General features: G+C 40.1%; 1 protein-coding gene across 1 annotated transcript in view; it reads left to right on the forward strand.

Moving 5' to 3' along the window:
• The window catches only part of SPTBN5 (spectrin beta, non-erythrocytic 5), an 89,897-nt gene extending 75,825 nt beyond the window's left edge, over positions 1-14,072 (forward strand). The window contains exons 53-67 of the mRNA XM_053946138.1: positions 47-243; positions 828-1,032; positions 1,353-1,547; positions 2,680-2,835; positions 3,328-3,545; positions 5,158-5,347; positions 6,145-6,321; positions 7,264-7,368; positions 8,340-8,960; positions 10,140-10,211; positions 11,770-11,856; positions 12,261-12,352; positions 12,522-12,607; positions 13,053-13,188; positions 13,763-14,072. Coding sequence (XP_053802113.1) covers positions 47-243; positions 828-1,032; positions 1,353-1,547; positions 2,680-2,835; positions 3,328-3,545; positions 5,158-5,347; positions 6,145-6,321; positions 7,264-7,368; positions 8,340-8,960; positions 10,140-10,211; positions 11,770-11,856; positions 12,261-12,352; positions 12,522-12,607; positions 13,053-13,188; positions 13,763-13,841 — 2,616 coding nt within the window. The 3' untranslated portion in view covers positions 13,842-14,072. The remainder of the gene's footprint in view (positions 1-46; positions 244-827; positions 1,033-1,352; positions 1,548-2,679; positions 2,836-3,327; positions 3,546-5,157; positions 5,348-6,144; positions 6,322-7,263; positions 7,369-8,339; positions 8,961-10,139; positions 10,212-11,769; positions 11,857-12,260; positions 12,353-12,521; positions 12,608-13,052; positions 13,189-13,762) is intronic.
• The last annotated feature ends 1,902 nt before the right edge of the window (positions 14,073-15,974 follow it).

A 15,974-nucleotide genomic window follows, 5' to 3' on the forward strand; every position in this document is an offset into this window, starting at 1 on the left:
GACCTAAATCAAGCTGTGTTAAGGCTCATCCCTGTATTTTATACAGTTGCTGGAGGTGGAGGCATGGCTGGCAGAGAGGAGTTTCATTCTGGAGACCTCTGATTATGGGAAGAATGAAGAATCCACACAAGTTTTACTTCGTAAACTTGAAGCTACCAAACTGGACATGGATAGTTTCAGGTTGCGGATTGAGAAAGTACAGGAGACAGGAGCCAGCTTAATAAACAAAGACAGTCCAGAGAGGTAGGAAAGTAAAAACAGGTTTCTCCTCCAGGTCTGACAGAAATGCTCAGAGAAGGCAAATAAAGAAAAGTTCAGCTATGTTTGATGGCTTATTCAGAAATAAGATTTCAGGGATCATCCATCCCTCCATCATCATCATCACTCACACTAAGCTCCCCAAAAGCTTGATGGTTGTTTTAATGTTTGCATGAGATTTTGTTTTTTAACAACAGACCAATTAATGCAGATCAGATTCTTTGTCCATTGTCTACTCCCTGGAACTGTCATCTAGTTCTAATTTACCACAAATGTTCAATAACCACTGTGCTTAGGAAAGGAAATGAACATTCCTGACAGTTCACTGTTTTTCATTGAAAGTTTGTTTTTACATCTGGGGAGGAGGATGGGAAAAGAGCAGCCATTTGTATGATATAATTTAATTTCCTGAGCTAGCTGGCTTTAATGACACAGCATAATTCAGTCCATGATTTTATCTGGTTTATTCTGTATTTTAAAGGTGTTGCAAATTAAACCTGTCAGAAAAAAACAGTGTTTAAGAAGAACAATAAAACAAAGACATACTTTCTGCTTCTTATTCTTTGCAGTTCAGTAATACTTTCAAAGCTCCAGGGGATCCTAGCAGACTATCAGTCTCTCCTACAGAAGTCTGACACCCAGAGAAAACGCCTGCAAGAACAGTTCCAGCTCTATCAGTTTGAAAGAGAATTCCAGCTGGTAGATGCATGGCTTTCCAGTAAACTGTCTGTAGCAGAGTCCAGTGACTATGGGCAGGACTTAGATGATGTTGAGGTAAAAGAAAATAAAAAGTATTGCATGTATTGTGTAGCAAAGCAGGGATATATTTGCTGGAGGTTTTGTGTAGTGAATAGCAACTTCTGCTTGTCAGGATGTGGTTAATTTTTCTCTGTGACAGAGAATGTTAATTGATCAAGATAACAGATGTCTTTTTCTGACTCTGGATCATTTGGATTTATCAAACAATTTGCACTTGTAGATTGCAGTGCATAGCTTTTGTGTTCTATTGTGCAGAGAAAGTGATTCCTTCTGCCTCTCTCATGGAGGTAGGCAGAAATTCTTTATCTAAATTTGTGTCCACATTTATTCTGCAGGTGCTGGAGAAAAAGTTTAAAGATTTTGTAAATGAGATGAAACCTCTGGGACATTCCAAAGTTGTCTCCTTAAATGACTTAGCCTCTAAACTGGATAAGGAAGGCCACAGCAAGATGGATGTTATCCAGAAGAGAACTAAGCAAATCAATGAAATGTGGGAGAAACTATGCAATGCCATTGAGATAAGGACAGAGGTAGGAAATGCATTAAAATCTGGGACATTGACTTCCCTGCAGTTGCCCATGCCCTTTCTTTCCCAAGCCAGTGTATTGCTCATGTTGAAACACAAGGTTTATAGGGGCAATAAGTACATTTTGTTCCATTCTTTCTTGATTCATTTCTCTTTATAGCCACTGCTTACCCTACTGTTCCTGGCAAGGCTTATACTTGAAAGATCTTATCAGATCTGGGTAATTGTTTTCCTAAATTGACTGCTAACTCTAGTTTCCTGAGAAACAAAGCCAGTCCAACAGTTTACCACCACTAACAGGAGTCTGGTTCTGCCACCTATCAGTCTCTTTATGGAACTACTTATGTAACAGTTTGCTAAACATGATCAAAATTCTCCAGGTTTTTTGCTGAGTTAACTTCTTGAAATCAAAGTAGGCATATGGAAGAGAATGTGATGGAGTACACAGAGCCAACCCCCTACCTTTAGGCAGCAGTTATGTGTTAAATCTGCTCACTCCCTCTCAGGAAACTTTAGTCACACATATGTATGGAAAAGCAGAGGTGACACACAGAACTCAACATTTTTGTTTGTTTTAAGGAGAATATAAAACATCAGATGTCCTCAATTCTTTTTTTCACTACTGTTGTACGACCTGTTGCTTGTGAGGTAGCTCAAGCTCACTATTGTCTGTTAGCAGAAATAAATGCATGACAGTTGTTACTATAGCCTTGAGTATAAACTAGTATTAGAACATTTTTAATCCTCTCATTTCAGAAAAGCATGATTTTTGCTCAATTCCTTTTATTTTCACAGTTTGCAGTGTAGACCTTTATTCCAAGAAGTATTTTAAGACAGTTTCTGTGGTGTAGAGAGCTACTTTTAGAGGGCAATTCATGCTCTCCATTTTGATCATTCTTCTTATGTAGGGATAAATTGCTCTTTGGAGACATCTGTTTCTTTCCATTGCCCAACAGAACTTGGGGAAATTAGGTTAACACCTCACTTTCAGGTGACTTAATGGGGAAGATATTTAATTCCCTTGCAAAATCCCCAGTGATTTTGTACTGCATTATGACATATTAGGGTTGCCTTTTTTCGTGTTGTAGATGCAATATGCTGCAGAGTATTACCATTAAATTACTTCTTTATTCCAGAACCTAAGAGCAGCCCATCAAGTTCACCAGTATGACCACGATGTGGATGAAGTAAAGGGCTGGATGCAGGAGAAAGAGGCAGTGGTGGATATAGAAGATTATGGATATGATCTTCCAGGGGTACAGACACTTCTCAGCCATCTTGAGGGAGTAGAGGTAAGAGGATCTGTGATGAAGCAGTAGCAGAAAAGCATAGATGGCAAAAAAAAAAAGGAGACTGATTCTTGACTGATGCCTCTCAAGGCCTTGCTTACAAGACAAATTTATTGCACCCTTAAATATTCTTTGTGCCTCAGAGAAGAGGGCCTTTTCATCCTGTTTTTAAGATTGGGACATTATTATTAATGTTTCTGCTTTGAAGGATGAACTTCTCTTCTAAAATCTATTCCGAGCTGTTATTATAATTGCAAAGGTGTCAGCTGAACCATAGGAAACTTCAGCTCCACATTTACCAAAGTAATCTGTCTCTTGTCTAAAGACATTTCTTTTCTGTTTGATGAACACGGCATTAAAGGTAAACTGAGAGGCATTCATATTTCCAACCTCTGTACAGCCAAAAGGTAGAAAATACACGCATCATGGTTAAATCCACTTTTGATAGAACTAAGTAGTGACTTGGTCTTACAATCCATTCTGTCTCCATTCCAGAGAGATCTAGGAGTCATCATGAAAGAGCTGGAACGGATTCGAGGAGACGCTTGGCACCTCAGCCGCACATACCCTCAAGTTAAGGAAAACATCATGGAGAGACTCACAGATGTGGATGAGTGCTGGGAAAACTTGGACAAAAAGTTTCTGGAGAGGAAGGCAAGACTGAGCCAGGCAGAACAAGTCCAGCTCTACTTCAATGACTGCAGGGAGCTGATGTATGTATTGGCCCCTTGAGTTTGGCAGTGGGTCTTATTTCTTGTCTTTCCCATACAGGATTTTCTAAATTATAGCTGTTAGTTATTTGATTTCTGCCCCAGGTGCTCTGCAGCTTGCTTTCAAATATCCTTGAATAACAATCCATGGCAACAGCACTTCACAGAATTTACCAGATATCAGAGGTGACCATGATGCCTCAGCATAGTGTGCATGACAAAGACACTTTTTTTAGACTAATTCCTAAATAGGCTTGGAGAATTCCATCCCTGTGGATAAATGTCACAATTTCAATTGAAAATACTGTTGATTCTGTAGGAAGGTAGGGTTAAATAGTGAAGTAATTTGTGCATCTGCATAGACATGAGTGCCCCTTTTTCTCAGAGTCAAAGCGGCTGCATTAAAGATAATCTCCTAGAATAGGTAATGAAAAAGGTCACCTATGACAGGAGTAGAAATACAAAGGCAGTGGAATGGTTACCACTGACTATTGGACATTTACAATGCTAAGGGATAGATCCTAAGCTCAGGTAAATCATGCATAAGTTTGTGCCAGTTGAGAGTTATGGAGTAGAAAATGTTTCTTTAAAAGTATCTATCAATATGCATCTTTCCATGAGTGCTCTTTGTGCACATGAAGTACTTTTATGTGTGGTGGTAAGGTTTTCATGGGCATCTGAAAGTCCCTGTGTTCCTTTAAAAAGTATAAAAATACTGTTAAATTGTGTAGCCTAGGCAATTGCAGTTAGTTCTTTCTGAGAATGCTTTGGTATGTGCAGATCTACATCTTTATTTTTAATACGCTATGTATGGAAACAGCACTGGGAATATGATAAGTCCCCCAGATGTTTGAGTAAACCTTCATCAACATTTTTGTATATTGCTATGGTTTAACCCCCCAGTCAGCAGCTAAGTACTTCCACAGCCAAGCCACTCACTCCCCCAGGTTCCCAGTGGGATGGGGAGGAGAATCAGAAATTAAAAACAAGCAAACAAACAAGATATAAGAGCACTCTAGTAATTGAAAAAAAGTAAAATATAAGAATACTAATAATGAAAAAATTAAACTACAAAATTAATTTTTTTTTAAAGAAAAGGAAAATAACCCTCCCAAAACCTACTGATGCATAATATGATTGCTCATCACCCACTCACTGGTGCCCAGCCTGTCCCTAAGCAGACATTGGTCCTTCCTGGCCAGCTCCCCCCAGTTTACATACGGGCTATGATGTTCTATGGGATGGAGTATCCCTTTGGCCCTTTCAGCTCAGCTGTCCTGGCTTTGTTTCCCCCTGCCCGGCTGTTTGTGCTCCTCCTCACTGGGAGAGCCTGGGAAACTGAGAAACCCTTGGTTAGGGTAAGCACTACTCAGCAACAGCCAAAACAACAGCGTGCTGTCAACATTATTCTCAGACTGAATCCAAAACTCAGCACTGTACCAGTTACTAAGAACAAAATTAACTCTATACTAGGCAAAATCAAGACAATATTAATATCTTCTGTGAGCAAATAAAAGTCTGTATACATGTATCCACAGCCATGGGATATGTGCATTCCCAAAAGTGCAGCAGATTCAGATTCCTTTCCTTTTTACCCCTTGTCCCTGTTCTGTAGGGCCTGGGCCAACGAGATGCATGCTCTGGTGATATCTGAGGAACTGGCAAACGATGTCCTGGGAGCGGAGCTGCTCATCAAGCGCCACGAGGAATACAAGCGTGAGATAGAGAAGCAGTGGCTGAAATATGAAGAAATGCAGCGGGCAGGAGGTGACCTGATGAAGAATGGGCATTTCATGTCTGTAGAGGTGTGTTGAAGAGTTAAATATTTTACAAACAAGAGTGAACAAAGAGATGAAACAGACAGGAGGTGCAGCTTTGTGTCTCAGAACAGAAGAACTAAATGGGACAATCAGATTCTTTACTATTAAAAGCTACATATTTCATGTGACATACAGAAAAAGAAAACACATTTTAAAGTTCTTGTGCTACATTACAATGCTATCGCCTTGCATTGCTGATGTCCTGAGTTCACCAGAAGAGATGTAATTCTTCAGAAATGTCCAAAGGGGCAAAAAATGTTAACATTTCTGTGATTCTGTTATGTGTGTATCTTTAGACTTTGCCTGTCTAAGACACCTGTAGACACTGTCTGTAGATCCAGAGATCACACCACTGAAAACATCTTCAGAATTTATGCAAGATCACATTACTTCTGTTGTAGAAAGAACAAGAAAACTTTCCACAGTTGAAGTCTCTCCATTATTACCTTGCCATAAGTGCATGTATTTGTTGAATATCCTGATTCTCACTAGTTTCATAGTACAAGTTGCTTGGCTATAAAGTTTCATCTTGGGAAATCATATGGCAGAATATTTGTCATACAGCATGTGGAATATGCCTAAAGTTGTATTATCTAGCTACACAATTTACATGCTAAATTAATTCAAATAGGAAAAAAGAGGACTCAGGCATCTTTTCTAAATTATGCTAACACCACAAAATTATCTAGAGATCATCTTCTAAACCATGAAGGCAGATTAGTGACTGTCAGATAGCTGACTGGATTTTTCAACTCCTGGCATTACAAATATTCTTTTTCTAGATTGAAGAAAAACTGTTAGAGCTGTCTGAGCTGATGAAGAAGGTAAAGGAGAGCTGGGACATGAGGAAAGTGTTATATGAAGAAAACTGGGAGATCCAATTGCTCCGCAGAGAGCTTGAACAAGCAGAAGCATGGCTGGCTGCCAAGGAGAGCTTTCTTTCAGATCCCTCCTACGGGGTGAGTAACAACCCTTCAGCATTACTGAGCACTGTGTGCCTCTTAGCATATGTACACAGCCTGGCTCATGGACCAGCTCAGGCCTAAAATTAATCACAATCTCAACAGCAATGTGCCCTTGAGATTTGTAAGGGCAGGATCTCTGTCTTCTTGTAGAAGTAAGCCCAGGGCAGTTGCTGTATTTGACATGATGATGGACTCCTGGAAGTGGGGGCTTCCAGGGGGTGGTAGAAGCACTGGAAGAATTCCAGATAATTTTTTCACATAACTTGCAGAAAGTTGAACCTTCTCTGTCTTGCTGAGAGCCTGATTCAAAAGGAAAAAGGGGGTTTCCGCATCTCGTAGGGGGAAAAAGGGCTTTTCCCACCTTGTTCTTCCTATTAAGTGGTAGAATGTTTTACACGGGCACTTTTATAGCTAGCTTATAAATTCCTTTTTAAACACCAGCATCCATATTTTTGTTTGTTTTGCTGTTTTTTTTTTCTCATTGTTGACTGTCTTCTGATAATTTATAAGATTGGAAAACAAAGTCATGAACTTGGGTATCAGAAACTAAGGAGAGGACATGAAAGAAGTCTCAGATGCATTTGTTTTGGGCAGGAACAAACTCTGTGTCTAGCACAAGCTGGAATCCAAGTATTCAATCTGCACCTAAACAGTTATAGCTGGAAGCCATGGTACTATGTGGCCTTACAGAAAAGGGAAGATTGGTATTTGAGCCCTTTTTCTCCTGCACAACAGACAGACTGCAAGATACAGACCCTTTTTTAGAATGTAAATTCAGATTTTTTTCATACACAAATAGGGGTTTAGACATCCAATTACAAAGTTTTCAGAATTCTCACTTGGCTAAATAGAATGGATCAATCTGAAAATCTTAGGTATAATCTCTTCTGATGGACTTGATTTTGGACTTCTCTATGTGGCAATTTTTCCATTCAGGATTCAGTGTCTGAAGTAGAAGAATTATTGAAGAAACATCATGATTTTGAGAAGATGCTTGCAGCACAGGAGGAGAAATTTGCTCAGCTAAGCAGGAAAACTAAGGTGAGTAGTAGAAGGCTGATGAGCTGTGCATGAAACAGGATTATGGGGGTCACTGATTGTTTGAATGCCACTCTATGCAAGAGTAGACGAGTAAACAAAGCTGAAATACTTCAGACAGAGCAAGACCTATATGTGGATCAAAAGAGACCAACTAGCTTGAAAAAGCTGTAGGGGAGAAGTGGAAATTTTCTTCTGCCAAGACCAGCAAAAACAGTGTGAGAAACAGGGTGATCCCTTGCTACAAAGATGGAGAGATTTTGCTTCATTCAGGATTTCAGTAGGGAGCTGGAGCCACTTAAAAGTGACAGAGGATAGGAAAGGGCTGAAAATAAATGGAGACCAATGCATAGATAGACCTTTTTCCTTCTGGTTTAAGATTTTTACAATGGATTGTGTTAAATACCAAAGATATTCAGTCAGCCTCTCAGATTCTCTTTCATTGTGGGGGAGTTTTTAAAATCATTATCCTGAAATAACCAGAAAAATATAGAGGTTGTCTTTGCCTTTAGGCTGAAAATTAATCTGTGTTTTGTTCAGTGACTTGCAAATTGGCTAAGGGAAGGGACAAAGGCCCTTCCCTCCAAAACTGTCCACAAGAACAACCCTGGATACTCAGTGTTCTTACAGAAAACTTAAAGAAGCAGTGCCACAAGAGAAGGAACATAGTTTCTCCTTAGCTTATTAAAAAAAAAAATCAGCCTCCAGAGAACTTATTAAGGGCAGAATTCACCATATTTGAGGTTAACTGCCACTAGTATTCATGATTTGGACAACAAAATAATGCTTAGCACATAGCAATTACATTCCGATCTAACTCTAAGAATGCCAATGGAAAAACAGGTCTTAAGATTCAGTGCCAGGAGAAAGTTTATTTGGAAAGCCATTCCTGCTTAAAATAAAAAAAGTCTTAGGTAAGAATTCATGAATGCATGAAGGCAATTTAAAAAAAAATTAATACTGCTGTCCTACAGAGAGAGATGAATCTCCTGAAACAAGTGGACACAGAAGAGAGTGAGCAGAAGGATAAAGGCAAAGTTGTCAGGGTTCCTTCTCTGAGAAGAAAACCATCTGACAAAAGGAATGCACCACCAAAAGTGACAGAGACAAAGAGCACAATGCCGCTGCCACCTGTGCCCGCACACAGCGTGTCCTGGAGGGTCCCACTTGAAACTATTTTCTCCCCTATTGAAAAATCTCCAACAAAGTTCCAAGAATTCACTTCCTCGGAAGTCCCTGAAGTGCAGAGCAGCAACAGAACAGAAATGAAAGCTGAGACAAGGCTTGGTCAGATTATCACTCCAGCTACACCAAAGGTGGCAGGCCCACAAGCTGCATCTTTGGAAAGTCGCAGTATCTTAGGCTCTCCTTTATCTCCTACTCCTATAAGCCAGCAACACAGCAGCAATTTGTCAGAATCACAAGCCACAGACCACAGATCTCCTCAGGAAAAAGGTGCTATAGGCTCCTCTTTCTCCAGCCTGCAGACCAAACCAACAGCAACACCACCCGAGCCTGGACAAAGGTCACTAGATAACTCACCAAACCTACTGCTGGCTAGCTCCTCTTGGGAGAGGTTAAAGAATACATCTTCGGTAAGTCCCAGGAATTTCTGGTTCTCTCCTGTCCCCACGTGGTCATCTTGGGCTATTTCTCTTGTGCTGGGGAGTGTTTTTTGTTGTTTCTTAATAAACAAGTTTTTTCCACTTTCCCCTCTGAAGGAATTCCTCCCGAACCCGGTGGTGGGGGGAGGTTGCGGAGGGTTTGGTTTCCTATAGGGGGCTCCTTTGGAGGTGTTTTCCCCTAATTTGTCCAAAACCAGGACATCTCCTCACAAAACCACTATCTTGTGCTAGTTAAACTAAGGCAGTAACAGGAAGTTCTGTGTGAAAGTCACAAAAAGCACTATACAGTGAGCATTCTGGTGGATACACTACTGGATTCAAGCAAGAAGCATTTATGTGCCTCTCAATTCAAACATTTTCCACAAAGACAGTTGACTTAAGCAGCTACGTACAGCTTAAAACTATTTTTAATTTACGAAGCTTTATAGCCTAGGTCTTAACAGCTATATTGGTTTCTTTTTTTCTTTTCCTGAACTAGAGGCTATTCCTGCTGCTGAATACTCAGCAGAGCACTTAAAAACAGATGGTATCTCACAAAGAGGATGATTTACCTACAGCCTCTGTGTGAGGTGGTAGTGCTTAGTGTCCGCTCTGTTTAGAAGTCAGAGAGAGGCAGGACTTCATGGCACACTTGTCAAAGAGCTGACCAGGTGCAAGACTAGAACCAAAAACTCCTGTTTGCTCACCCTGGCAGGAAATTCACTGTTAACTCATTGGCAGATAAAATTATTTCCTTTTGCTCCTCTACTCTTGAGAGGAGCACGTTTGTCACATACTCAAGTGTACCAGTACAACACTATACATTGGTGTAACTCAACAATTGTGGAGGTGGTACGAATAACTTGAACAATTTAAGTTGTAAAATGCATGTAATAATATAAAAATAATATTAGCTAATTAACACACTAAGATAGAGAAAATTCCATAAGTAAATTCTTCGAGAAGGATTTGAATTCTCTTCATTTAGGTGGTCTATCAAAGATACAATTGCAACCTAATGAGGATTTCCAGCTGTGCTGTCAATGTAAAGTCTAGAGGAACCAGGGATCAGTTTCTTTGGATGGCGTTTATCTAAAAATACCTTTAGAAATTTAACATAGGCCTAAGGGCTATTTTAAAGTTAAGTAGCAATGTTCTTGTATGTCTCAGGTTTCTGCAAGTCTCCAGAACATGGAGGGTTTCCTAGAGAAGCGAGACCAGCTCCTCCCACGAAGACAACAGGTAGAAATAAATACCATCACTCTGGGTTATTTCATTGTTCCTTGAGTTACAGTCCAGATCTGCTCTGACTTCTTCAGGATAAGGTCTTGCTGAAGAGGAGCTCAGTAGTGTGGGTTTGCTTCAGCGATCCCTAAAATGCATGAGGAAGTGTCCACTGGCTTTGGCAGTACCTGATTTCTCAGGGAAAGAGACAATAGAATTTTTGCCTGTCATGGAATCACACATAACAGCGTCTGTCTACAGTTAATGGATTTATAAAGCAGAATCTAGGCTGTATGAGCATGTTAATTACAGTTTCCTAATTATAAACAGTATATCAACTGGTTTCAATATATCAACTGAATTAGGAGGGAAAAAAACAAATGAAACAACCAAAAAAAGACCACACAACAACCAAAAAAACCCCACCACACCACAAAAATCCTATAGCTTCATGATCCTGTAACAGCTTGTGGTAGTTTGTCAGCAGTGGAAGCCCTCAGTCTCATGCTCCCAATATTTATAATTTCTGTCTGTGCTAGAACAGAATAAAGGTTCTGTTTATTTTTGAAGAATTGGTTTCTTAAATACAGGTTTGAATGAAACTGAAATCTAAGTTCTTATCCTGGGAAATAATATCATTTCAAAGCAGTAGCCTAATTATCACAACAGGCCAGGAAATTTTCTAATATTCACCACCAATCTACAGACACCAATTTTTGCTGAGTGTTTGCACATAAACAAGTTGTCTCAGATTATTTGTCCCATAGAATATTTCCTCTGAAATTTTTAACTTGAAAGACCTCTTTTAAAAGGTGAATCTGGTATGGACTCCATCTTCTGGAAGAGAAATTTAGTTTTCTTTCACTTCTGGGAACATAGAATTTAGTGTTCAGAGATACTAAAATTCCATATTACCCAACAAGAAAAGCTATGACTTAACCTTCCTCAGAACTGTTTCCTTCCTTTTCTCTGAATGACCAAATTGTCAATTTTATTCACTGCCATAACAAAATATGAATATAAGTTAATGATCCTTTATCAAGAAGAGTCTCATGTGGCACTAGGCTAAGTTTCAGTGGTACATAGTTGGGGTTGGAAATAGCTGCTAATTTTGCACATTGTTCAGTAGCATTCCACTGGGGTTAGTTTAATAAATGAAGAAGAATTCAGCAGCCACATTAGATAGTAACAACACACTTGATAAAATTAGCCTGTGACTAGCAGGCAGGGGCTGGTATTCCAGCTAGGGAGAAAAAAATGGAGTTTTAATAGCCAAAAATTAGACAGAACTTTGATTATCCACCTTCAGCAATGTTGCTGACCACATGGTGTAGAGCTTGCTTGAACCAGGTTACATCATTTGTTCAGTTCTCACTCATAGAGACCCTTCCCTTCCTCCACACATAAACCATAGAAGGTTCTGTTTTTCTAAGAGATAACAATGACTGTGGGAATTTCTGTGATCATAATATCAACAGATTCTGGCATCCTGTGGAAGTTGCATGTGAAAGATTTCACTACTCCTATAAAATATATACTTCACAACTGAATTTTATTACCTTTTCTATTCATGTAGCCACACTCAAGGTCTTGGAAATCCTTCTATGTAAAACTTGATGGATTAAAGCTCGATTTCTATAATGATGACAAAGAAGCAACTAAGGTAATTTGGGTTTTTAATCTTTCTAGCAAACTTTGTGTCTACATATGTAAAAATAAATTTTAAAATGTCACCTTTGGTTTGGGGCTGGGGTGATCTGTTCCCTTTCAAATGTGAGCTGAGTGAAAATTCAGTGATTATTCAATTCATACAACTGAAAACAGACTGATAAGCTTCCAGAAATTTTCAAAGATACTTCTTTTAAGGTATATCTTATTCAAGGATTGCCTTCAAGATATAATGCAATTGTCCATGGCTCCTCTGTGGTTCATCCTATCCAGTGATACTAGAATTAAAGTTAGAAGCATAAAGAGATGGGTGTGCAGTCTGCCTGCAGGTTGGTGTGGAATTGAATCCTAGCAGAAAGGCCACAGAAGACATTTTGTTTTAATTTTATCCCCCTTCAGAACATATCCACAGTCCTGTCCCTCAGCATTTCTGGTGCCAAATGTGAGAAGCTGGTGAATTACACCAGGAAGGAGAATGCCTTCATGCTGAGGTGAGTCTTAGGGAGAAGGGCACAAATAAAAGCCCATGCAGCTCCCTGCCCACAGTCACCCAAGGCTGTATGGTGTTAGGAGGCATAACTGGAGTGTCTTGCACTCACAAGCACAGAAGGTATAAGGCAAAACTGGCTAGAGTTCACCTTTTCCTATCCTTATTTACAGGCTGAGAGATGGGGCAGAGTATTTCCTTGCAGCACCTTCTCCGAGACTGATGGAGAACTGGCTGCAATCACTACAGAATAATATAGGTATGTCCTCATTTCCTTCAAGAATGAGCTGTGCTTTTAGCAATTGATGGTAAGAGAAAGAGAATGACAAGATGTGCTTAGTTTGGGGCATTTTGAGCCGTCCTTTTTGCCTCAGTTAGAAAGCAATACAGAAGTCACCTGCTACCTGAGATGTAGTGACCTGGCAGAGGAATGTGCAGAGTGACTTGCAAAGAAGTCTTTCAGTTGTACGGTGGCCAACATCAGGTTATTCTCTGCTAGGGGTGTGGTATTTGTCCTTTTATTAAGGAGCTGCTTTGGATCTTGATTTCTTCTGAATCTAGATCTCTTCTGGACATCTCTCTAAATAGTGGCTTACTGGGAAGGAAGGCATAGCATAATAAAAATTTTTGTGGACCCAGAAGTGGCAAACTCTACCTCTAATTTTCTTTTCTTTCTTTTTTTTTTTTTTTTTTAAACTCTGTAGGACATGGTAACAGAGCCCATTCTACACTGATGGTGCAAACTCCCATTTCAAGCACAGAGACCTCCCAGAAAAGAATGTGGGATTTTCCAGACAGGGACTCTGCTGAAAGACTAAGCAGCAAAAGCTCACTCCTGAGGTATGGGCTCTGTGCTGCAAAGCTGAACAGATGTCAGTGCTGTTTGTGCTCAGGTAGCAGTCACCTACAAAGAAACTGCCCTGAGGTCCTGCTCCTCTGTCACTAATGTCACAAAAATAATGTGGCCAGCAGGAGCAAGGCAGTGATTGTCCCCCTGTATCTGGCACTGGTGAGGCAACACCTCAAGTGCTTTGTTCAGCTCTGGACTGCTCACTTCAGGAAAGCTGGAGTGTGTCCAGAGAAGAGCAATGAAGCTGGAGAAGGGTCTGGAGAACAAGCCCTACCAGGAGAGGCTGAGGGAGCTGGGGTTGTTGAGAATGGGGAAAGGAGGCTCAGGGGAGACACAGGCAATGAAAACACAGCTACAGCCAAATTCAGAAACCTGGCCTGTTTAAATAATTTTTCTTGCACTTGCAGTCTGTACAAACCTTACAGGCTGATGTGAAATCCTAGCCCCACAGCTGGGCAGACTTTTGCTGCTGAGCTAGACACTTAATGGGTCCTTTACATATAGAGAGAGACTTAAACTCCTCTAGATTATACCTGATTTTCTGATGATGCATATTGTTTGTAGGAGAACACCTTCCTTCAAAATCAAACCAGAGAGAGAGTCTGCAGAATTTTCCAGAGATTTTAAGATGGACCTACAGTGACACAAGCCACAATCACCACCCTAAGCCTAGAACAAAGTGGAAATAAAACAAAACTGTTTCCCTCTCTACTAAAAGCAGGAAGAAAAAAATTACATTTGCCTCAATGAATTCCAGACAATTATAACTTAACTCAGCCCTCTGGAAATGTATTCATCTGTTTTAAGTAAATCACTTCCCTCTGAACTTTTAAAATTATGTATTTAATCTCATAAAATCTTTAAATATAATTAAACAGGATTGCATCTGGTATACTTTTGTGTGTACAACAACTTTGTCATTATTATCCAAGTGTAATCTATTCCAAGATACTAAACCAAAGGGCAGGGGGACCTTTAAGCCAGACTGCTCACATGAAATGATTCTGTGAGAATGGGGAGCAGTGAGCAGAGCATGAGGTGCAAGCTGTGAGTTAACTACAGCCATGTGCAAGTAGATTTGCAGATACCAACAGAATTTGGGTGGTCTGTGCAGCCAAAGGTAATGTTATATACTTCCTACAGTGCTTTGTGGTCTCCACAATCTTTTTTATGACACATTAACCAACAATTCTTTATTTGCCAATTCTTTCTGGATGAAGCTACCAGGAAAAAAAAGTCCTGCAGTGTTACTCATTTTTAATGGAATCTGAAACTTAAATAAGGCATGAACAATCAGTGTTTCATTGCAAAAGGAGAAGAAAAGTAGGATAGCAAGGAGGAAGTCTAGTCCCCAGACAGCAAGCTTCATATGCTAAGGTATGGTGTAATCATTGGGAAGAATATATACATTTTCCCCCTACTTATCTCTGTTTCTGAGCCAAAGAAAAGTTACCTAGCATGAAGCTGCAGAGAAATGGCATTTTCCCCCCCTGGACAGTGTAATGACTGGCAGCTCTTCCCTGACAGGTGGAAGCTAAAATTTCAAGTCCTTAACTCCTCTCACAAGGACTTCAGCCTTCATCCCTTTTTATACAGACTGAAGCATCACTCCTGCTCTCTGCTTGCAGTCCTCTCCTCTGCACTGCCTACTTCTCCAGTGGTAGGGGAGGGGAGCACTTTACACCGAGTTTATGTAAATACTTTTATGGGCACATGCAACATCTAGAGTTTGTATTCAGTCTGATTCAGATCAGTCACAGGCATCCAATACATGAGCTAATAATTTCATCTTTTTGGCTAGTTCATCTCTCTCCTCTGTTTGCCCCAGCTGGAGCTGCTGCCTGTCGTGAAATACAAAAAGCCCAGCACATCAAAGTAATGGGAAACTGATGCATTTCATTATTGTTGACCATTTTTAACTGATTAAAAAAAAAAAAAAAAAAAAACAATTTCAGTATTTTAAATTTACCATTTAATTGAACAAAGATGTGCCTTGGCTATGGCTCAGTACAGCTGCCTCCTTGCCCTGCTTTTTGCCATTCCACTGAAGAGGGTTTTACCACAGGAGGTAGATTTTATTCCAGGTTCTCCATACCATTGTAAGCCAGAAGATCTTCTCCCAGATTTCTTCCATTTAATCTTGAAACCAGTGAATGCCTTCTGAAGTTCTCAGCAGGCATTTAGCATAAGTAGAGCTTATACACCTGGAAAAAGCCTTGTTTTGTGCTTAAGTGCATAAAGACTTTCATGGGTCTGGTGCTCTTTTGCAATATTTTATTTTTAATTAATATATTATTAAACAGTTAAAAGACACAAGCAAGCAATTTCTATGAAGAGCAGGTAATAGTTATAAGAACTGTCTCATTTCCTTTGTGTTTGGCAGCAGATAGCAAGCTCTGTATTTTGGGGGGGTTTTCTAGCAAAATGTTCATCCAAGAGCAGTGATCTGGGGTGCATTTCGGATAAGGTTTTTGGCAGGCATGCATCCATCTTCAGTGGTTAAGCAAACACAGCACCAGACCAGCAAGGCCTGGTTTAAAAGCATGGCACATGCCTTTTTTTTGGTGAGATGCAGAGAGAGGCAGCTTTCTCCTGGAAGTGCCTGCTTCGGTTTGCATGCACTCTGTTCAGTCACAGCACAACACGTGGCATTAGGCCAGGCAAGAATGGGGCCAAGGAAAAAAACAAAACCACAGCCTCTGAGGAACAACCACACAGCATTTCAGAGGCCCTTAGACTCCATGTTACCCTAAAGGGAACAAGGACCAGTCCTGAG

Source organism: Vidua chalybeata, chromosome 6, assembly GCF_026979565.1.
Source record: "Vidua chalybeata isolate OUT-0048 chromosome 6, bVidCha1 merged haplotype, whole genome shotgun sequence".
Taxonomy (NCBI): Eukaryota; Metazoa; Chordata; class Aves; order Passeriformes; family Viduidae; genus Vidua; species Vidua chalybeata.